General features: G+C 42.1%; 1 protein-coding gene across 3 annotated transcripts in view; it reads left to right on the forward strand.

Moving 5' to 3' along the window:
- HTT (huntingtin) overlaps nucleotides 1–23542 on the forward strand; it is a 167111-nt gene that overhangs the window by 33633 nt on the left and 109936 nt on the right. For 2 of the 3 annotated variants that reach the window (XM_031010011.3, XM_055384412.2), the window contains exons 7-14: nucleotides 7596–7737; nucleotides 8377–8555; nucleotides 13518–13722; nucleotides 15199–15246; nucleotides 17798–17878; nucleotides 19528–19868; nucleotides 22197–22320; nucleotides 22578–22696. In XM_031010011.3, coding sequence (XP_030865871.3) covers nucleotides 7596–7737; nucleotides 8377–8555; nucleotides 13518–13722; nucleotides 15199–15246; nucleotides 17798–17878; nucleotides 19528–19868; nucleotides 22197–22320; nucleotides 22578–22696 — 1239 coding nt within the window. Of the gene's footprint in view, nucleotides 1–7595; nucleotides 7738–8376; nucleotides 8556–13517; nucleotides 13723–15198; nucleotides 15247–17797; nucleotides 17879–19527; nucleotides 19869–20165; nucleotides 20681–22196; nucleotides 22321–22577; nucleotides 22697–23542 lie in introns of those variants that run through there. The other variant, XM_063705026.1, reaches the window with a different exon arrangement.

Raw genomic sequence — 23542 nt, forward strand, 5'->3', positions numbered from 1 at the left:
ACTAGAGTGACTCTTTAACCTAGCTGCGGGAAGATGACTGTGCCAGGACTGCAGGTAGGAGAAAGCTCACTGACGAGGCCTTGTGGGTCTGAACGTCCTGCAGCTATCAGAGCCGGTTGGCTTCCTGTTGTGCATTCCAACAAATCATCTTCAAACCCACTTTAGTGTTTTGTTTATAATGTCCAGAAATAGTGACCCTGTCACATGCTCTACAGATTACAGGATTCTTAGCCTCTTCCTTTTTGGTAGGTCAGTCCTGGGTTTGAGCCCAAGTGACCCTCCTGGGAGGTGATGATACACAGTGGGTAGAGTGGAATCAGATGGACGTGGATTAGAATTCTGTCCTCTTTACTAGTTATTTTCCTCTAGGCAAACTACCCAACAGCTCTAAGCTATTTCCTTCGTATTCTGAAAAATAAGCCTTAATGGGACCCATATAGGGCAATTCTGAGAGTAAAATAAAGGAATATGTGTTAGAGTGTAGCATAGTCGCCCACGGGAAAGGCTCAGATGTTAGCTGCTACTGCTCTTATTAGGTGAATGATTTGGAATAAACTGTTAGCCTCTCTCATGTTTTTTCTCTTGAGCTTCGAAGTTTTCTTGTTAATGCTAAGGAGATATTCAAACTAGTCATGGGGTTTTGGAATGACGAAGGGAGATGATGAATCTAAAGAATTTAGTGTAATATTTCTTCATGCTCAGTAAATGGTAGTTTCTGCTGCTGTTATTTTTATTACCATCTCTTTGGAATGGGAGTAGGTGCTCCTTTGTGGTCAGAGGCTGTGAGAGCTCCACAGCACCAGTTTGCCCATCTGTACACTGGGGTCTGTTGAAGGCAGTCCCCTCTGTGATATCTCTGGCTGTCAGAGCTCAGATGATAGATGGTATTTTTGTACTCTTAGTTCTCATCATTTTCATGATTTCGATCACCATTTGAGTATGATGATGCTAACACTTTGTTGAACATAGAGTCCGTTAATTACTTCCTTCCTGAACCTTTGGCATTAAGGTTCTGCTTAATGCTACCTCTCTGCTCATTTATGGTTATTCAAATTTATTATCAAGAGCCTGGTACACTGGCTTGTGCCTATAATTGTAGCTACTTGGGAGGCTGAGGTAGGAGGATTGCTTGAGGCCAGGAGTTTGAGACCAGCCTGGGCAACATAGTGAGACCCTATCTCTAAAAAAACTGAAAAAAAATTAGCTGGACATGATGGCATGTGCCTGTGGTCCTAGCTACTCAGGAGGCTGAGACAGGAGGCTCGGTTGAGCCCAGGAGTTGGAGTTCGAGGCTACACTGAGCTGTGATTGTGCCACCACACTCCAGCATGGGTGGTAAAACAAGATGCCATTTCTTAAAAAAAAAAAAAGGTATTATCAATGAAATTCAGTAGTACCAACAGGATTATAAACAAAGATAGTAGTTCCCTTCCTACTTTTTCTCTTAATCCTTGTGTCTCACAGGCAAACATAACTCTTAGTGTTTCTTCCAATATTTACTTCCATGTTTCTTTCTTTCTTTCTTTCTTTTTTTTTTTTCTTTGAGATGGAGTTTTGCTCTTGTTGCCAAGGCTGGAGTGCAATGTCGCAATCTTGGCTCACCACAACCTCTGTCTCCCGGGTTCAAGCGATTCTCCTGCCTCAGCCTCCTAAGTAGCTGGGATTACAGGCATGCACCACCACACTCGGCTAATTTTGTATTTTTAGTAGAGATGGGGTTTCTCCGGGTTGGTCAGGCTTGTCTCGAACTCCTGACCTCAGGTGATCCTCCCACCTCAGCCTCCCAAAGTGCTGGGATTACAGGCGTGAGCCACTGCGCCCAGCAACTTCCACATTTCTAAATAACATGCTTCTGCCATTTTTTTTTTTCAATTTTAGACATTTTTTTACTTTCACTATAGTTCTATCAGAATTCAGTGTGTACGTTATTATGCCTAAGTAAATAGTCATGGTTGGTTATGTATTATATTTCTTTGATTGTATTTCTTATTTGATGAGAAAGCTGTGTTTTTTGCTCTGGGTTGAAACTGGAGAGAGGACCTGGGGAGGAGGAGGAGGACAGACGAAGTTGGTGACTGTACCTTCGTGGCCATAGCTGGGTTCTCAGCACCCTGGGATCTACTGATCACCTACTCATAGGCCAGGCCCCTATCGAAGTTCTAGGTGACCCAGTGCTGGGGACGGGGGGGCCACCTGCAAGGTCTAATCATGGAGGTGGGGGCTACAAGTGTTGGCTTGTGCTGGGGCCAGCATCCTTAGGAAGGTATCTTGGAGGTGGAGGACAGCCGCCCACTTCTTGACTGGGGCCTTCAGCAGCACCAGCTTCTTGGGCACGCTAGTGCTGGCTTTCATCACCATGTCGTGTTCAATCTTCTTCCAGATCCTGACTTCTAGGTTCAGCTTTCCTCAGACCTTTCGGAGGCCATTGCTGCTGCCTTGCTCTTTGCTGGCTTGTGCCTCGATTCTATGTCTTTGTACAACTTTTTGTTTTCCTGGAGTTAATCTTCACATCTGTTTTCTTGGAGTTAATCGTTACCTCTATATCGCTTGCTTATTATTCTTTGGCCTTTTTGTCTTCTCACACCTTCCAACTTCTTTGTAAAATGTGTTTAGTACAATTTTTCATGACAGGTAGTTTACTGAATCAGTTTTTCCCCAGTGTGGTCATCCATCTTGAGTTATCCAGCTCTCTGCCCCAGTCTGGGCAGATTGATCTTCAGGTCTGTTGTACACTTGTATCCTAGGACTTCTCTTTGCCATTAGCCTGGAATTTCCTTTGCAGTTCTCCCATTGGATGCCCAGTTCCTAGATGCCATATGTTTTTCTATCGTCTGGTAGCTTCCTGAGAGAAGATGAATGGGAGGGAAGTTGTATGAGGTTTTGCATTCATAAAAATGCCATTTTTTTCCCTGTACACTTGGCTGGGTCTAGTGTTCTGGGGTAGAAATCATTTTCCCTCAGAAATGTGAAGTCTTTGCCCTGTTGTCTTAAAATCTCCAACGTGACCCGATTCCTTAACCTATGAATGTGCTTTTCTTTGGAAGCTTTCCATTTTTGGGGAGGTGAAGTGCTAGGTACTTAGTAGGCCTTTTAATTTGGAAACTTACATCCCTTCAGTTCTGGGAAAATTTTCTTAACATTTTTCTGAGAAGTTCTTGCCTTTTATTTTCTGTGTTCTCTCCTGAAATTGGTTAGTTGGATGTTGGTCCTCCTAGATTGACTCACATCTTACCTTTTTCTTTTCTTTTTCTGGTACTTTTTAGATATCCATCTCAAACTCTTCTATTCATTGTTATGTTTTTAACTTCTTTCTTTTCTTTGTCTCTTGATGGGGTCTTGCCCTGTTGCCCAGGTTGTGGTGCAGTGGTGTGATCATAGCTCACTGCAGCCTCAAACTCCTGGGCTCAAGCAGCTGTTCTGCCTCACCCTCCCAAGTAGTTGGGACTACAGGTATGCACCACCACGTCCAGCTATTTTCTTTACTTTCTTTTTTTTTTTTTTTTTTGAGATGGAGTCCTACTCTGTCGCCCAGGCTAGGGTGCAGTGGTGGGATTTTGGCTCACTTAAGCCTCTGCCTCCCAGGTTCAAGCAATTCTCCTGCCTCAGCCTCTCAAGTAGCTGGGATTACAGGTGTGCACCACCATGCCTGGCTAATTTTTGTATTTTTAGTAGAGCCAGAGTTTGACCATGTTGGCCAGGCTGGTCTTGAACGCCTGACCTCAGGTGATCCGCCTGCCTTGGCCTCCGAAAGTGCTGGGATTACAGGCGTGAGCCCATCATTAGATCTTTAAATACCAGTATCTATAAGTCTTTTCCTCTTGAGTCAGCTAGTATCCCTGGAAGGAAATTATTCATTTTCCTGCTTGGAGGCTATAAGCTTGGCTATGTTTATCCTGCAACCGGGGACTGGAAGGGAGGGGACTGACAGTGTTGCTGGTCAGGGTGCCTTCTTACTTTTTGTTTTCTGTGTGCATCTCACGAGTCTGTCCTCAGCCTATGTAAACACCTCTTGAGATTATCCCTCTCAATCTTTGCAGGAGGTGGGGGAGGGGCTGCTTCCTGGGCTGCCTTGGATTGGAGGGAAGACCTCAGGTGAGTGGGTGGGAATTTGCCCAAGGAGCCATGAGACCAGCCACTGTTTCACCCTCTCCATCCCTCCACTTACAGATGTATGTGGTGCCTCCAAAGCCCGAGCTCTTCTTGGAGTCTGTGGCTTGAATAAGCTTGCTTTTTGCTGGTATCCCTCCTACCCTCCCCTGTCCCCAGCAAAGCTTGCATTTGAACTTCTTCCAACGGGCTAACAAATCAGTCAATTATGTAGCTCTTGTTACTTTTTGGCTTCCGAAGTTTTGTTGACACCCATAGTCTGCTAATGTCCCTGTTCTGTTCTTTCTGTCCGTGTAAATATATGCTTTATACAACTTCTTTACATGATTTTTGTGGGGTTTCTGGGTAGCAGAGCTTCACAAGTTCAATCCAGTGTGTTGGATTGAAATCTGCCACCCTCTGGTGTATTCTTATTCTCAAAATTACCTGCCAAACACTGATACTCCTTTGTTTTTCCTTTTCCTGACGGGAAATGTACATACCATACAGGACAGAAATCATTAGTGTATCCCTTGGTGAATAACCACAAAGTGAACTTAACCCTTGTAACCGCCACCCAGGTCAAGACAGAATATTACCAAGCACTCAGAAGCCTCTCCCCCATTCCCCCGTCACTGTTCCTGCCTTCCTCCCCAAGGTCATGACTGTCCTGGCTTCTAATTCCAGAGTCTGTTTTTAAATTCTGTGTACATAGACCATGTATTAAGTGTTCTTTTTGTCTGGTTTATTTTGCTTGACATTAAGTTCATGAGAGTCTTCTATATTATCGTGTGTATTAGTATTCCTGTAGTTTTAGGAGCTTCATAGCATTCCATTGTAGGGATATACCACAGTTTATTCGTTGTATTATCACTGGGTTGTTTCTAGTTCTTGGCTATTGCGAGCAGTGCTACTGTGACCACTCTTAGGTGTGTCTTTTGGAGTATATGTGCGGGTTTCCATCTTGCACAGCTAGAGGTGGAGTTGTTGGGTGATAGGGTGTGTGCATCTCAGCTGCAGTAGAAACTGCCAAATAGCTTTCCTGAGTGCTTGTACCAGCTCACCCTTTTGCCACTGTGTGTGGGGATTCCAGGAGCTCTGGTCCTCGCTAGCACTTGGAATTGCTGATGCTTTTACTTTTAGCCTTCCTGATGGGTATTTTCTGGAATCACATTATGATTTTAATTTCCATTCCTTAAAGTACCCTTGGCTCTGAAGTTTAATGATTCATGCATCTCTTCCCTTTTGAAGTACTCTTACAGGTGTGTTGTGCATGTGTTGAAAAGTGGCACTATCTATTCTAAAATACAGTGTACCTCCTCCGTGTTGGAACAGTTGTAGCATGGCCTCGGGGCCTCCTGTTAGCTGCCTTGGAGAAGGGTTCTTGGGATTGTAGAGATTAGACCTGAGGAGGCCCCTTGGAGCTCTCAGACTAAATTTTATTCTTTATTGTTCCAAACTATTTAAGCTCACCTGTGCTGACTCATAATAATGAGTAGCTCTCATTGTGCTTGTATATTTGGACTCATACAATGATTTTTTTTTTTTTTCTTTGAGACAGAGTCTTGCTCTGTTGCCTGGGCTGGAGTGCAGTGGCACAATCTCGGCTCACTACAGCCTCCACCTCCCAGGTTCAAGTGATTCTTGTACCTCAGCTTCTCAAGTAGCTGAGACTGCAGGTGCGTACCACCATGCCTGGCTAATGTTTGTATTTTTAGTAGAGACGGGGTTTCACCATGTTGGCCAGGTTGGTCTCAAACTCCTGACCTCAAGTGATCTGCCTGCTTCAGCCTCCCAAAGTGCTGGGATTACAGGTGTGAGCCACTTAGCTTGGCCAAAGTAATTTTTTAAGATGTTAGTATCTTTTCTTGCAGCTAAAAAAGTTTGTCAGAGATAATTCTACTTTATTCTCCAGGTGTTTTCTCAGGGAGAAATTAGAGGCAGTAAGCCACTGGGGGAGTCCTGTGGCTGGGGGGTGGGGGAGTCCTGTGGCTCATTGTGGGGGAGTCCTGTGGCTGGCAAGGGGAGAAGTCCTGTGGCTGGGTTGGGAGGGAGTCCTGTGGCTGGGGTCTCATCCTGTGCCTAACAGTGTCCAGAGGTGCCGAGACCAGCTCAGTCAGGGAGACCCTAACCCAGCAGCGCTAGAGGAATTAAAGACACACCCACAGAAATATAGAGGTGTGAAGTGGGAAATCAGGGGTCTCACAGCCTTTAGAGCTGAGAGCCCTGAACAGAGATTTACCCACATATTTATTAACAGCAAACCAGTCATTAGCATTGTTTCTATAGATGTTAAATTAACTAAAAGTATCCCTTATGGGAAACGAGGGGATGGGCTGAATTAAAAGAAGAGGTTGGGCTAGTTAACTGCAGCAGGAGCATGTTCTTAAGGCACAGATCGCTCATGCTATTGTTTGTGGCTTAAGAATGCCTTTAAGCAGTTTTCCGCCCTGGGCGGACCAGGTGTTCCTTGCCCTCATTCCCGTAAATCCACAACCTTCCAGTGTGGGCATTAGGGCCGTTATGAACATGTTACAGTGCTTCAGAGATTTTGTTTATGGCCAGTTTTGGGGCCAGTTTATGGCCAGATTTTGGGGGGCCTGCTCCCAACACAGAGGTCTCGTGTAAATTCCCTGGGAGGCGATAAGCCTCTGAGAAACAGACTCTGCTAACCACGCCATGAAAGAGAAACTTATTTATAAATCAGATGCCAGTTACTAGTTTACTGCTTATTTGCCCAGGCGTAGCTCTGACAGAGTCCCCGACTCATAGTGATTGCTCAGTGCATGCTGAACAATGATTGGAATCAAGTCATGGCTCAGAGCATAGTTTTGAATAATGGGAAATGGATGTTCTTAAGTAACATAGTCACCAAGATAATGCGACTAGATGGGTCACCCCTTTTCAATTTTAGGATATTTTTATCAAGATTTAAATGGCCATCATTAGAATTATAGCACTTTCTCCTTTGGATTGTCCTAGAGGCCCATGAGAAAGTGTTCCCTAATTTCTTAGGAGAACAGTTGTGGGTAGTATGCTGTCATGTCCAGTTAAATTGCAGATGTTTCCGATTGAAGATGTTCCAGTCCTGAGAACTTCGTGACATTAGCAGGACTTCTACAAGCCATCTTTTAGAGTGGGGCATTTACTGCAGTTGGCTAGTACTCTTTTCTCCTTAACTTTGTCATTTGTTGATTTTTTTTTAACTGTCCCCAAATACTGTGGGCAGAGTGTATCTAGAATTGAGGCCTCCACCATTGCGGAGAGGACATGGATGCTGAGCAGTCCCCTGAGTGAAGGTTATAAAGAAGCAAACAGACTACACGTGTCTGTAAACTGCTCTTGAGTGTCCCAAATTTGGGGTACTTCAGTTCAGCTGTAGGAAAAGCCTCAAACTGTTTATACTTTGCAAGAATTGGAAACTTCTAATTCAAGTTAAGTTTTATGTAATACATGATAAGCTTCATAGGAGCTTCATCTTTTATCTGCTTGGACTTTTGCTTCCGTAGGTTTTGTTAAAGGCCTTCATAGCGAACCTGAAGTCAAGCTCCCCCACCATTCGGCGGACAGCGGCTGGATCAGCAGTGAGCATCTGCCAGCACTCAAGAAGGACACAATATTTCTATAGTTGGCTACTAAATGTGCTCTTAGGTAAGGTGGAGGCATATGAGTGGAAGAGTCTCCAGCATGTACTCAAGATAGACCTTTGAAATGAATAAAACCAGATGATCCCTCAGCTTCTAGACCAGGCTATTTGGCACTGGTTGATTGAATGTGAACTGCACTGGGGCTGCTGTGAGCCCGCATGGGTCTCTGTGACCCTGCAGATGCAGCCGTGCCCAGGGACTGGGCAGTGGGTGTGGGCTGGTGTGAGCCCTGTCTGCCACCCAGGGCCTGGCCCTCCGTCTGTGCCGGCCATGACTACGGTGAGTCTGTGAGGCTTGAGACTGTGCCTCGGGTTCCTGCGGGTTCTCTGTAGGTCAGTTGACAGTTTCTCCTGTTGTTTGGGTAACTGTGGAAATGAACACTGGCAAGTGCTGAAGCGAGCATGTGGACGGGTGATATGAAATAACGACCTGGCTTTCAAAGGCAGTGAGGCTCTCTGGAAAGGACCTTGCTAAGCTAGGGATATGGGTGTGTAGCCACTCCCAGTGGGCCTCATGGCGTACTCATTCACGATCATGTTTGTGCCATCTTGATCTCTCAGGATCTCTTCTTTTTTAACAAATTAAGCTGGGAATCTCCAAACAGTGAGTCAGATGTTAAGATGTCTTGCTTCCACCCCCGCAGGCTTACTCGTTCCTGTCGAGGATGAACATTCCACTCTGCTGATTCTTGGCGTGCTGCTCACCCTGAGGTATTTGGTGCCCTTGCTGCAGCAGCAGGTCAAGGACACAAGCCTGAAAGGCAGCTTCGGAGTGACACGGAAAGAAATGGAAGTCTCTCCTTCTGCAGAGCAGCTTGTCCAGGTAGGAGCACAGGGTTTACTCTAGGCCTTGCATGTGAATGACTGACATTCAAAGAACCGATTAATTTGGAAGAGAAGTGGCAGAACCGAGAGTTAGAGGTGTGGACTCTGGAGCTGCGCTGCTCGGTTCCAACCCTAGGTGCTGACCTCTAGCTGCCTTCCATCTGTATGTCCCTGTCACCGTGAGTCAAATGCAGGTGATGCCTCCTCAGGTGCTGTGTTACCTAAGCCTCTCAGAGACCACTGCTACCCTGTTTCTCAAACCAGAGGTCACGATACGTGTTCATTCACCAGTAAATACTGATTGAGCACCCACTGTGTGCTAGGCTCTGGGATAGGGGCTGGGTATACAATGGTGAGTATTTCAGCTGCAGCTTCTGCCCCATGGAGGCTGTGGCCTAGCACGCTGGTCTAGGCACGGTGGTATATGCTCACTCGAGGAGATAGGGACGTGGTCGTTTGGGGTGTCGGAACAAAATGTCGGAACTTCTCTTTCCAATGCAGAGAAACCTTGCAGTAATTCTAATGTACTGTGATTGGCAGTTGACTTCAGTTCTTTGTAGCACGCTTACTCAGGTTATTTCACTAACTATGTAACAATGCAGCCTCATTTTAAGCAATTGGATTTTTTGAACTTTACTTAAAATGTTATGTCAGGGTTTTTATTGTGCTTAATGTGTGCCATTTAGCTAAATTTTGTAGGATACGAAATTGTAAGTGGCTTAAAATGATTCTTAATAGAATCATGAATTGAAGATGATGCTAATAATTTAAGCACTGAGTTAGGTAGTGTTTGTAAAATGCTTAGAATGCTTCCTGGCACATGTTAAGGCCATGTAAGTGCTGCGTGTTGATAAACAGCTGAGCAAAAGCGGACTCTTAAGAAAGTATTGGGGCTGAGAGTTCTGTTCCAACCAGCTGCCCTTTGGTTATTTTTCAGAATAAAAGCAGAGTCTCATGGGATATGACATTTATATTTCCTTCACAAAAAACACTGCTGAGTGTTTTGTTGAGTAAAAAGGGTGTAGCCATGGTAATAATACATTTAAAATATAGTTTATTTCGTCTTTACCTTGCCTTGTTTTTTTTTTAAGCTAGCTTTTTATTGAGAATTCCACACATACAAAAGTATCAACTCATGACCAGTTATATTTCATTTATAATCCTACTTCTCCCTTTTTTTATTATTGAAAGCAAAACCCCAATTATCCTCTTATTTCATCTATAAGTATTTCAGTATCTCTATAGATGAGGACTCTTCTTTATTTTTAAAACTTTATTTTTAAAATGATGGTCAGGTGCAGTGGTTCATGCCTGTAATCCCAGAACTTTGGGAGGCCAAGCTGGGCGGATCACTTGAACCTAGGAGTTTGAGACCAGCCCGGGAAACATGGCGAAACCCCATGTCTTAAAAAAAAAATCAGCCAAGTGTGGTGATGCATGCCTGTAGTCCCAGCTACTTGGGAGGCTGAGATGGGAGGGTCACATGAGCCTGGAAGATTGAGGCTGCAGTGAGCCATGATTGTACCACTGCACTCCATCCTGGGTGATGGAGCAAGATTCTGTCTCAAAAAAACAAAACTCCGAAACAACGTCACAAAACAGTGCCATTGTTAGACCTGAAAATATTAAACATTTCCTACATCAAATACCCACCAACTTATTATCAATTTTTCTCTCTACTCTTTTGGAATCAGCATCTAAGTAAAATTGGTTGATAAGGATTGTAAATCTCTTTGATCAACTGGTTCCCCTCCATCCCAGTTTTTTTCCCTTAGAGTTCATTTATTGAGAAACCAGATTGTTTGTCTTCTGAGTTTTCCTGTGGTCTGATATACTGCTTACATCTCTACTGTGTAAATTAACACCTTTTTCTCTTCTCTGTATTTCCTGTAAATCAATAATTGGAGGAAAAGCCTTGTCCGATTTAGTGTATATTTTATATCTGAGTCCAGTATTTCTTATATAATATTTTAAGATAAGTGTACTCTTTTAAAAAGTATTGAGACTATATGCTCAATTTTTTTTAACTGATGCTTTTAAGAAGGCTGCTTGATCGTAAAAGTTTGGAGATCATTGGTCTGATGGGAAAAGCAAATAATTACTAAACAGTTTAGCAAGGTTGAGGTGCACATGGTGGGGCCTGGAGAAATTCAGTCATGAGCGGTCACTTATGGGCACGTGGAATCTGACCCGGCACAGAGTTGGGAGAAGACAGGAGCTTTATAGACAGAAAATGTGGTCTTTGCCAAGTCCCAGGAGTGAAAGGGTAAGACAGTGCTCACAGCACACGAGTGTGGGTGCGTAGACAGAGCAAGGGTGGGTCCTGAAAAGGCCTGCAGGCTTTCTCATAGATTAGCAAGAGTGCTGGTTATGGAGGTTTCTAACATTTGTGAACAGATCGAAACTGTGTTAAATTGGGATTGCAGTAATCCTGGAAGGACAGGGATAGAGGGTGAAGGGGAAAAAAGGGTATGGATGTGAGACTTAATTGCTGATTTTCTTAAGACCTTTCTCCAAAGTAAATAAATGGTGTGGCACATTTTTGAACTGGCAAATTCTAAACTCTAGATATGATTATCTCTATAACATATCTTACTCCATCTTCTTTTGACTAAAAACTGTTCTTAATTAAATTACCATGAGACGTTCAATTCAGCAAATGTAGTTTGGCTAACCATATTTAATTAGAATTTAATATAATCCTAGGCCTGGCCAAACTATTAAGCAAGTGTGGGCAAAATATTGATAATTTTAGATATGCAGGAACTCAGTTTGCTTTCCATGTGTGCTTTTCGAAAAAAGAATAAATTGAAAAATAGAGGAAGCCCTGAAATCCAAGAAGCAAACTCTCTCACCTAGGCATGCAATAAAAGCAATTCTAGGATGATTGTTGTTCGGCCTGTAGTTCGTATTAGAAGCCATTCTTCTTGAATAAATAGTATGTTTAAGAAGCTGGGCAGAGGGAAGGCATATGCATATATTATCAACAAGGAGGGAGAAAAAGGCAATTAGTAACCATCCATAGGAGGGTCAGCAAGATTTATAAAGGAAATTTGTGATCCAAGTATGAAGCAAATAAGGTGCAGAATAAATTTTAAGCAAGTAATAGATTACAGTAAGAGAATCCATTTGACCATTAACCTTGGGACATTCTCTTTCAAATGACATGGAGTAGTACTGAAATCTTTCTTTCTTTCTGAGTCTAGGTTATTGTGACTGGACTCAGAAAGAAATATTTCATTATTGCAGTGAATAACATTTGTGAACATTATTATTCATAAATTATGCAGTGAATAACATTTATGAACATGTGATGTGTAAGATGCATACCGTTTATTTTTAGTTAAGTTTTTTGGCTCAACTTCTAGGCAGAGAACATTAAATGTAAATAGTGTTACCTAGTAGCATGTAAATGGAAATCTCCATAGTATGAAAGCAGTGCTGTTGCTAACAGAATTTAGGAGGGGGCAGATGAGGTGAAGGAAATGTGGGTGCTGATTTCCTTATTACATTGAGAGGAGCCAGGAGATTCTTTGTTCAAAATGGATGGCTTAAGAAGTCAAGGTATAAGCTGATTACCTAGAGCAGGTACCCAAAAATGTTTTGTGTAAGGAGCCAGATAGTAAATATTTTCAGTCTTGCAGGCCATCCCAAGTCTGTGGCAGCTACTCAACACTACCTTTGTAGCATGAAAGCAGCCACAGGCAGCCCGTAAATGTGGCTCTGTTCCGGTGAAACTTTATGTACAAAAGCAGGTGCAGGCCAGACCTGACCTGTGCACTGTGGTTTGCTGACCTGGCATTCAGGGGTATAGAAGTTACCATCAGAAGAGCTAAAAGTGAGACTTTTTACTTTATACTCTTCTACACTGTCTGATTTTGAAAAAAAGAAACATGTATTTTATACTATTAAAGATAGGGTTGGCAAATAGCAAATAAAAATACAGAATACCAGTGAAATTTGAACTTCAGATACATTATGAGTAATTTTATGGTGTAAGTATATTCCAAATCATGTGGGACATACTTACACTACAAAATTATTTGTTGTTTGTTTACAGTTTAAATTTGAGTGCCCTGTATTTTATTTGGCAACTCTAATTAAAGGGAAAAAGAATAAATTCATTATGTTCATATAATGTGATATAGCAGGGGTCCCCAACCCCCACGCTGCAGAGTGGTACTGGTCCATGGGTCCCCAACCCCCAGGCTGCGGAGCGGTATTGGTCCATGGCCTGTTAGGAACCAGGCTGCCCAGCAGGAAGTGAGCAGCAGGTGAGCTGGCATTCCCACCTGAGCGTCGCCTCCTGTCAGATCAGTGGCAGCATGTGATTCTCATAGGAGTGCAAACCCTATTGTGAACTGCACATGTGAGGGTTCTAGGTTGTGCGCTCCTTATGAGAATCTAATGCCTGATGATCTGAGGTGGAACAGTCTCGTCTTGAAACCATCCCCTGGCCCTGTGGAAAAATTGTCTCCCGTGAAACCAGTCTCTGGTGCCAGAAAGGTTGGGGAGCACTGTGATATAGTATTAAAAGTGATAATAAATATGGCATACTGCCTTTAAAATGTCTGGTAGCTCTTTCTCAGTGGCACTCATAATAGTGTTTTTTGATTTTTAAATGTGTGTCAAGCTGACTCTCCCCTCTGTGTATGCTGGGCTTTATTTTCCCTTTCCTAGTCACCAGTTTTGGGAAATAGAGATCTTCATTCTCATGCTGCTCCTCTAGTGCAAGTGCTTCATTTATTTTTAAGGAATTAATATAACAAAAAATCATGGGAATTTAGAAAACAACATGGAAGCCAATGATCACATTGGTGGAAGTGATAGGGAAATATTTAGGGGGAGAAGTTAAGGTATAAACTTTGTCAATGAAGTCCTATTAAAAACAACAAAAAAGTGAAGCTTAGGATGCATTTTATAAACTCTGACCAGAACACCTGTGTTTCTCTGTTTCTAGGTTTATGAACTGACGTTACATCATACACAGCACCAAGACCACAATGTTGTGACCGGAGCCCTGGAGCTGTTGCAGCAGCTCTTCAGAACGCCTCCACCCGAGCTTCTGCAAACCCTGACCGCAGTTGGGGGCATTGGGCAGCTCACCGCTGCTAAGGAGGAGTCTGGTGGCCGAAGCCGTAGTGGGAGTATTGTGGAACTTATAGGCAAGTTATTAGCAAGGTCTACTCTTACAATTAACTTTGCAGTAATACTAGTTACACTCTATTGATTATGGGCCTGCCCTGTGCTAAGCAGTCTGCATTCCATCTTCCTTGCCAAAACTTATAATACAAATTTCATCTTTATTTTATAAATAGGGGAGTTGGGCTGGGTGTGGTGGCTCACACCTGTAATTTCAGCACTTTGGAAGGATCGCTTCAGCCCAGGAGTTTGAGACAGCCTGGCCAAGTGAGACCCTGTCTCTACAAAAAAAAAAAAAAAAAAAAAAATTAGCTGGGCATGGTGGCAAATGCCTGTAGTCCCAGCTGCTTTGGAGGCTGAGGTGGTAGGATTGCTTAAGCCCAAGAGGTTGAGGCTGCAGTGAGTCTTGATGGCAGCTGCACTGAGCCTGGTGACAGAGCAAGATGCTGTCTCAAAATAAATTTAAAAATAAAATAAGAGAATTAAAGTTTAGCAGGTTGGGTGGCAAAATGAGGCCACACATTTAAAGCCCCTCCTCCTGATTCTTTCTCTGCCTTGGCTGCCTCCTGTGGCATTTTAGGTGCTGAGAAATGAAAACAGTAGGGAAAATAGTTCCAGGATCCTTATGTTAATTTGCCAGAAATGGCATCTTCAAGTCATCAGAGGGATCTGAGAGTTCCTTCCTGGCCTGACTTTAGAAAATCCGTCTGTCCCCAGCTCTGCGTCTGCCTCCACTGCCCAGTCAGCTCCTCTCCATGCTCTTGGGGCTGGGCCCTATCCCACCATGCAGTGCTGCCCTGGAGCAGTGAGCTTGGTGGGTCCTGTCTGGCATGAGAGCTGCCTTTGGGAGCTGGAGTGGGTGGGAATGTCTGAATCCCAGCCTCTACCACTGGGTCTGGTGCCTAGCAGGCTATGGATAAACTTTTGCTGTCTCCGGCCTCTCCTAAGCCACTGCAACATGGTCGGTGTAGTGCACACTGTGTGTGCAGTGTGGCCTTTACTCACAGCCTCCACATTAGAGAGAATCTGACTGAAGTCTTATTGCTGCCTCGTGTGAACATAAATGTTTGCCAGAACCATGAGCAGGAAATGTTAATCTGCCTTGTTTCCTGTCCTTTACACGGAAGAATTTTTTTCTGTAGGGAATGCATGCCTTACAAATAATGAGTGGAAATACCCATCGCTAATGAAAAGTTATACTTGACTGTTAGTCAACTAAATAATCTGAGATTTCTAATACTTTTAATTTGGCTTTTAAAATGCAATTTATCTTAGCTTTTTTGATTTCTTAGGTCATATCTTTAGAACTATATATTTGAATGTTAATGTAATTTTCATATTGAAATTAAAATGTTGAACTGCGATGTTAAGTGTTTCCTGTGGAAATACGTTCACATTTTCTCTGGTTTTAAAGTTGAATCAAGCTGTTTGAAGATTTTCACATTTTTTCTAGATTTTATCAGCTTGTTACTTTATCTGTCACTTTCTGTGATTTGCAGCTGGAGGGGGTTCCTCATGCAGCCCTGTCCTTTCAAGAAAACAAAAAGGTGATTATTTCAGAAATCAGAGTCTTGTGTTGAATCTTACTGATTTTCTTGTATTTCTGTAATGTAATGTATCTTGTATTTCTTGTAATACTGTATTGGACTCTGTGTATATCTCTTCTCAGACGAGTGATTATATGTGTGAATGTTGCTGGAATCTGATAACCAGGCCTGAATAGTTTTGTAGGGTGGCTTTTAAAAATTACTTTCATATCAGAATTGCTTTGTCATAAATTTTGAACGCATCATAAATTTCTAATGTTCGGGGTCAGCAGACTTTTTCTGTAAAGGGACAGAGTGTAAACATCTTAGCTTTATGGGCCATATGGTCTCTTTTGCAACATTCAGCTCTGCCGTGTGACAGGAATACAGTTGTAAAGACATGAGCTACTGGCCAGCTATGTTCCAGTAGAACTTTACTTACAGAAACAGACAGGCTGCAGTTTGCCCATACCTGCCTTAGGGAATGTGTTGTTATATTTTGTGAGTTACCTTCTCAGTAAATTTTATTTAGTATTAGTCAGGAATATTATTAAGTAGCTTCTTTTCCAGCCTGGTCAACATAGTGAGACCCGGTCTCTACCAAAACAAAAGAAAACAAAAAAACAGCCACGCATGTGGCATGTGCCTGTAGCCTCAGCTGCTGCTCAGATGGCTGAGGCAAGAGGATTGTTTGAGCCCAGGAGTTTGAGGTCACAGTGAGCTGTAGTCATGCCACTGCACTCCAGCCTAGGCAACAGAATGAGACCTTGTGTCTTAAAAAAAAAAAAAAAGTTTCCTTTGTTGGGTTATTTTAATTTGGACCTGGTTATCATTTTTCAGCCATATTTAACTTTGTACATATCAGAATGTTCTGATAAAACTTAACTTTTATTAAAGTGTTTGTGATACAATCTGCTAGTTTTGGTACACATTATCTTTTGCAATGCCAGTTATTTTCTTTTCCAGTGTGGATTTGCATAGGAAAAAAATTGCTGTCACTTTCTATTTTGAAATCTTAAAAGACTGATCCTTTTTTGTGTCATGATTTGAGTATTTAATTGAGAGCCTAATGCCTAATATTATTTGCAGTATTAAATGGGATCTTAACAGGAATAACATTCTAGCCTTCATTGAATTAAGTAAACATTTCTTAAGAGAACTTGGAATCTATAATACTTGCGTCATCATAGTATGAGATACTTAATCAAGTTTGAGATTTTAGTGAAACATTGTTTAGAAGCCAAAAGGATTCTAGGAAAAATTAATCTCTATATTCTTGAATTAGGAGAGATTTTTGGACGTGTGACTAAGTTACTCTGACACTTGTTTGTTTCTTAGTCGCTTTTTCCAGTGGCAGTGAAAACGAAGATGACTGATTCACATTGCTGAGATGAGTTTATCCTCTTCTGGCTGGGACATGGGATATATCCTGTCTCTTTTAAGCCTTTTTGGTATTTTTCCCCCATTTAGAGCTGTGTCTTCAAACTCTTTTGTTATAGCTGGAAATCCTTTTTAAGTGAAATCTGCCCAAATTATAAGACAGATGAAGGTAGAGTTGTGTTGGATATAGGATTAGGGTGAAAGTGGTGGGGGTGTCCTGGAGCCTCTCTTCTGGTGGCAGCCTAGCTCTTGTGCCTTTGAGGAAATTACCCTGGGGACGGCTCTATGGAACATATTTGCAAACCACTGATTGGGAAGATAGAGATGGCTTTTGTTAAGATCTGAATTCACCTTTTTGGCATTTTATTTGATTTCTCAAGGTAAAGAACTTATTTTGTAATAAAGTTTCCTATTATTTAGTAGATAGGCCAAGTTGCTGTGTTAATTCCATGTAGATTTTGGGTTTCCTTTCCTCATTTTTTCACTTTTAATCTCACATCATTGTAAGTTTATGGAAGTTATCATACTTCTGACTTTTTCTTTGAAGAGCAGAAATTAGAAATTCCCAATAATTATTTTGATAGTGTCATTTAATGACACTCATATGTGATGTAGCCACAAAGATTTAATGAGTTCCGTTTTAAATCATATTAAGACTGTTGGTTTCATTTGTTCTCGTTAATGTAATTCTGAAGATGAACAATAAAATGTATTTTTAGAACTTTCAAATGAAGTATTATTTCATCCTTCCAGATCATATAATGCTTAAGTTCTGATTGTTAATCATAAAGTCCAGAAAATTAAAAGATAATAAAATGAAAGTGACTTTGGCCAATAGCATTGGATCTTTACAGTTATAACTTACCATTTTTAAGTTTAAGTAGTAATATAGATTATTTAATAATCCAAATCAATAAATATTAATTATTAAAATGTTTTGTGGTATAGTTTGAGAATCATTGCTTTTAACTTTTTCCATATAGGTTTATTGACTTTAATAGCATTCTAAACATAACATCTCTACATTCTTTGTGTTTAATACTGTGGAGGTATAAAAATACTTATATATGATGATAAACTATGTTAGAGTAAATTAAATATTCTTATGAGTTTCATTTTAGAGTGCATTTACTTAATTTTGAAGTCCTTATTTTTAGCAAACTAAAAGGAATGTTGGTACATTATTTACTAGGCAAAGTGCTCTTAGGAGAAGAAGAAGCCTTGGAGGATGACTCTGAATCGAGATCGGATGTCAGCAGCTCTGCCTTAACAGGTAGTTCTCACTAGTTAGCCGCTGGTGTGGACCTTCACTGTCTGCCGTCCACCCCTTGCCCTTCCTGCCCGTCCCCCTGCACCTGGTGGACAGCACAACTGGGGGCAGCAGTGGAGCCAGGTTGCTTAAATGGGGCATATTCGGGCTTCTTTTATAATACTTACTCTGAAGCTTGGGTGTCTGTGGTGTTTGCATCATATATTTGTTGTTTTCCGTGGTTTAGGCTGTTTTAAAATTAGGTTTATGGCTTGAGCATAGGGCTTTGTGAGTAGGGGATGGCAGGTTGAAACATCTCATGAGTTGGATGGGTTATGCTGGGGGTTGGGAAATGGGATGAAAAATTATGGGATGAAAAATTGCCTATGGATAGTTTAACTTGAAAGAATCTGCCTTTGTTTACAGATAGTTATCTTTTTTCTTTTCTTTTTTTTTTTTTTTTTGAGATAGAGTCTCACACTGTCACCCAGTGCAGATACCCAGTGTCACTGGAGTGCAGTGGTGTGCTCTTGGTGCACTGCAGCCTCCGCCTTCTGGGTTCCAGCGATTCTCCTGCCTCAGCCTCCCAAGTAGCTGGGACTACAGGTGCCTGCCACCACGCTTGGCTAATTTTTGTATTTTTTTGTGGAGATGGGGTTTTGCCATGTTGGCCAGGCTGGTTTGGAACTCCTGACCTCAAGTGATCTGCCTGCCTCAGCCTCCCACAGTGCTAGGATTACAGGAGTGAGCCACTATGCCCGGCCAGTTACAGATACTTATCTAATGAAATTCTCTGTGTACTTTATAAAAGATGAGGATTAACTTAAGGTACTAATAATTGGATTATATGAGGGTGGTTTTGGTTGTATAATCCTATCTAAAAGAATATTTTAGCTATAACTGAAAGTAAGACTTAAATATTTAGAAAGGAAAATCTGAATAATTCTAGTAGTAATTATTTATTTACAAAATAAAAATAGATTTTTTTTGATTACACAAATTAAACAACAATAAAACATCACAGCAATCTGGATACTATAAAGCTCACATGCTTACCGACCCAACTGCCCCCGGAGTGACCACTGCCAACAGCTTCATGTCGACCTTTTTGCCATAATTTTTATATAGCCTTTTTTGTTTTTAAATGGTAATTTAGAAAGTCAACTAGGAAAGTGTGTTACAGGTTTATCTTCCAGGAGAATAGGACTGGAGTCGAGATCTTGAATGTGGCTTGGAAGAAGGCAAGCCCACCCCAGAGAGATGAGTTGACAGTTGTTTCTGACCGCTGCTTGCTTAGAGGACCTGCGTGTCTGTGACCGCCTAGCTTTGCGCCCCTGACTAGGCTGCCCCTTAATTACAAATGTCTTTATATATTGCTCCAGCTAAGGCTTGGAGTAGTCAGTTAAGAACTTGAACTTCGGTTTTTGCAGTGAAACACCATTTGAGAATATTACCTTCTGATAAGCCTTATTTTATAAGGTGGGTACTGTAGTGGGAGGCAGTGTGAGAGATGCTTGAAGGATGCACAGCTGTCCTGCATTTCAGCGTCTTCAGGATGCTGTGCAGCTGAAACATTTGATAACAGTGGAACTGTTTGTTATTTTGCAAGCCTGTGATTCCCTATTGAATGTTTTCTCTCTCCATTTGACAAATGAGTGTTTCTCTGTCTTCAGCCTCAGTGAAGGATGAGATCAGTGGAGAGCTGGCTGCTTCTTCAGGGGTTTCCACTCCAGGGTCAGCAGGTCATGACATCATCACAGAGCAGCCACGGTCACAGCACACACTGCAGGCGGACTCAGTGGATCTGGCCAGCTGTGACTTGACAAGCTCTGCCACTGATGGGGATGAGGAGGATATCTTGAGCCACAGCTCCAGCCAGGTCAGCGCCGTCCCATCTGACCCTGCCATGGACCTGAATGATGGGACCCAGGCCTCCTCGCCCATCAGCGACAGCTCCCAGACCACCACCGAAGGGCCTGATTCAGCTGTTACCCCTTCAGACAGTTCTGAAATTGTAAGTGGGCAGAGGGGCCTGACATCTTTTTTTTTATTTTTTATTTGAGACAGAGTCTCACTCTATAGTGCAGTGGAGGCCGGGCACAGGGGCTCATGCCTGTAATCCCAGCACTTTGGGAGACTGAGGCAGGTGGATCACTTGAGGTCAGGAGTTCGAGACCAGCCTGGCCAACATGGTGAAACCCTGTCTCTACTAAAAATACAAAAATTAGTTGGGCGTGGTGGCACATGTCTGTAGTCCCAGCTATTAGGGAGGCTGAGGCAGGAGAATTGCTTGAGCCTGGGAGGCAGAGGTTGCAGTGAGCCGAGATCGTGACACTGCACTCCAGCCCGGGCAACAGAGCAAGACTCCTTTTCAAAAAATAAAAATAAAAAAATAAAGTGCAGTGGCTCGTTCTCAGCTCACTGCAACTTCTGCCTCCCAGGCTCGAGCGATTCTCCCGCCTCAGCCTCCTGAGTAGCTGGGATTACAGGTGGGCACCACCACACTCAGCTAATGTTTGTATTTTCAGTAGAGACAGGGTTTCACCATGTTGGCCAGGCTGGTCTCAAACTCCTGACCTTAGGTGATCCACCCACCTTGGCCTCCTAAAGTATTGGGATTATAGTTGTGAGCCACCATGCCCGGCCCTGCCACCTGCCATCTTTTGAGTTCTTCCCTGGAGACCCAGACCTGAACCCTCCTGCTTGTTCTCTTCTTATCTAATACCCCTATTGACAGCGCAGCTTAGATCATTAATGGAGAGCTTGACCTCATCTGATACCTTCACTGAAGGAAACAACTTAATGTCTTTTGTGTTGAACACTGAGGTAAAAAATTGGAATAGTTGATTATATGAACTCTGCTAAAATTGAGTGCATTTTACATTTTTTAAGGCCTTGTTGGGCCCTGGTTAAATAATTATTTTTAAAAATCCTTAAGGAGCCTATTATAAACAGATCTGTGGTCTTAATGAAATGTGATATTATAATACTGTGGATTATTTTAAGAACTTTTGACTTTTCAAAAAACTTTTACAACATTTCCTATTTGATAGCGGCATAGGTTTAAGCACCTCTCATCTCTAAGTTAGTGGATAAGAAACCCTCATGGATAGTCTAATAATGTTTGCTACAAGTCCATGTTGAGTTTTATACTCCATTTTATTTTCAGTTTTAAAAACTGTGGTTAAATATGTGTAACATAAAATTTACGTTGTTAACCATTTTTTTGCGTATACAGTTCGCTGGTATTAAATACATTTAAATAATGTCATGGAATCATTGCTACCACCCATCTCTGTAACCTTTTGATCATGTAACACTGAAGCTCTGTTCCCAATGAACTCTATTCCTCCTTTCCCGCCAAGTCCCTGGCAACCACGATTCTTCTTTCTGTCCTCTGAATTTGACTACTTTAGGTTCTCATATACTTTAGGAGTCACACAGTATTTGTTTTACTTAGCATAATGTCCCCAAAGCTCATGCATGTTGTAGCCTATGTTAGAACTTCCTAATGTTTCAGGCCAAATACTATTCCATTGTATGGATAGGCCACATTTTGCTTTTCCATTCCTCTGTCCATGGACACTTCTATTGCTTCATGTTTTAGCCATTGTGAATCATGCTGTTATGAACATGGGTGTACAGATAGCTCCTGGAGACTCTGCTTTCCATTTTTTTGGCTAAATACCCAGAAATGGAGTTGCTTTTACATTCCAATTTTAATTTAAAACATTCATATCATTGAGTGTTTTACTTAATAGTATAGTAGTTAACAAACTTAATAAAGTAGTATTTTGGTAATAATTTGCTGGTAGTCCATTGTTCAGTTTTTTTAGGTAAATTACACAGGACATTTCAAGTGGACATGAAACATCTTGTGATGTGGAATCATGCCCCAAGCTAATGGCTAAACATATGAAATACCATACCCTAAATTTAGTAGATTTAGTCTTTGCAATTTAGGAGATAACCTGTTATATTGTTAGGTTTTTGTCTAAAAGCTTTGTCCTCATATTTCCAACTTGCTGTAAAATTTGTTTGTGAAGACAAATATTTTTGTGTGGGTTTTTTCTTTTTCATATTAAAAAGAAATGTCCACATTGGAATTTTTTTGGAGTTTTTAGAGCTAATAGAGCTTTTCATAATGTAGTGGGAATGAGTGATCAGTAAGCTCTTAGCAGTTTCCATGCGTGCATTTCTGTGCCTTGAAATAAATGACAGATGAGTACATTTGTGTTCTGTGTGTAAAATGTGCTCTTTCCTCGTTGCACTTCCATGTTGGAGGGCTTGTCTCTTGGTGATCACACTTCAAAATTCTCACAGCCCCCCTTGAACCATTTAGGTGTTAGACGGTACCGACAACCAGTATTTGGGCCTGCAGATTGGACAGCCCCAGGATGAGGATGAGGAAGCCACAGGTATTCTTCCTGATGAAGCCTCGGAGGCCTTCAGGAACTCTTCCATGGGTATGTGGACTACAGGTGATGCGCTACAAAGTGGTTTGTATTCAGACCTGGACATCTTAATTATATCTTTGCTTCCAAGAAGAAATCCTTTGATACTGTTTTCTGAGTTCTGAATAGCTGATGAAAATGACCAATTGAGGAATAATCATACTTTTTCTTGATCTAAATCTTATACTTTTGAGTTATCTTAGCATAAATGTATACTTGTATTTTAAGTGGAAATTTGTCACTTAATCTTGATTTCTCTGTTTTTAAAGCCCTTCAACAGGCACATTTATTGAAAAACATGAGTCACAGCAGGCAGCCTTCTGACAGCAGTGTTGATAAATTTGTGTTGAGAGATGAAGCTACTGAACCGGGTGATCAAGAAAACAAGGTGAGGGACATAGGCTTGAGACGACTTGGTGTTTCTGAGCTTGTGTGAGGATTTAAAATCGCCCTGGCTACTGTCTACTTTATTGCTTGCCCATCCCTGGGCCTTTAAATTTCCCCTTTAAATACCAGCTCTTCCCAGGCCTGTTGTTTTCTGCCTTTCCAGGTACTACCCACAGCCTTGAGAATTGCCTGAGTTCTGCCTCCTTTGAGAGTGTGCCCCAGACAAATCTATTCTGTACTGAATGTTTCCTTGTCTGATTTCTTGGATCATTCATTTGATGGTTGCGTATGGCCTGCAATGTTTCTTGTTTTGGTTCTACTGAACTGTTCTAAAAGTCTCTCTTCATATTATCTTTTTACATGTAAATGTAACTGTCTTCACTTTTAATTCCTCAAGGACAAGGAATAGCGTTTCACAGTTCGTCCCATTAATCAGAGTTATAGCCTTTGGCATCTCCCTATCTACCAGGCCCACTTCCTCTTAGATTTGGGCTTCCCCAGGCTGTTGCCTTTCCCCAAGTAGCTTCTGCTTGTCCTGTAGAAGACCTTTCATGCTTTGCTTCCACAGCAGCCGTTCCTGAATGCCTAGTGTCAACTGCCTTCTTACCACGCCCACCCTCCCTGCATGCTGCATTTATCCCCTGCCACAGCCCTGTGACCCTGTGTCCTGCTGCCTCTGACTTGTCTGTTTCTGCTTGGCCATGGACTCTGTGAGGTCAGGTGTGCATATGGGCACAAACCAGGGCATCTCTTTATCCCCAGCACCTGGCACGAGTGCTGCTCTAGAACTATCTGTTGAATGAACTAATGCATGAATGTATTGCTGAGTATGAGACAAACAAGTGTC

The sequence above is a fragment of the Gorilla gorilla genome, chromosome 3 (assembly GCF_029281585.2).
Source record: "Gorilla gorilla gorilla isolate KB3781 chromosome 3, NHGRI_mGorGor1-v2.1_pri, whole genome shotgun sequence".
Classification (NCBI taxonomy): Eukaryota; Metazoa; Chordata; class Mammalia; order Primates; family Hominidae; genus Gorilla; species Gorilla gorilla.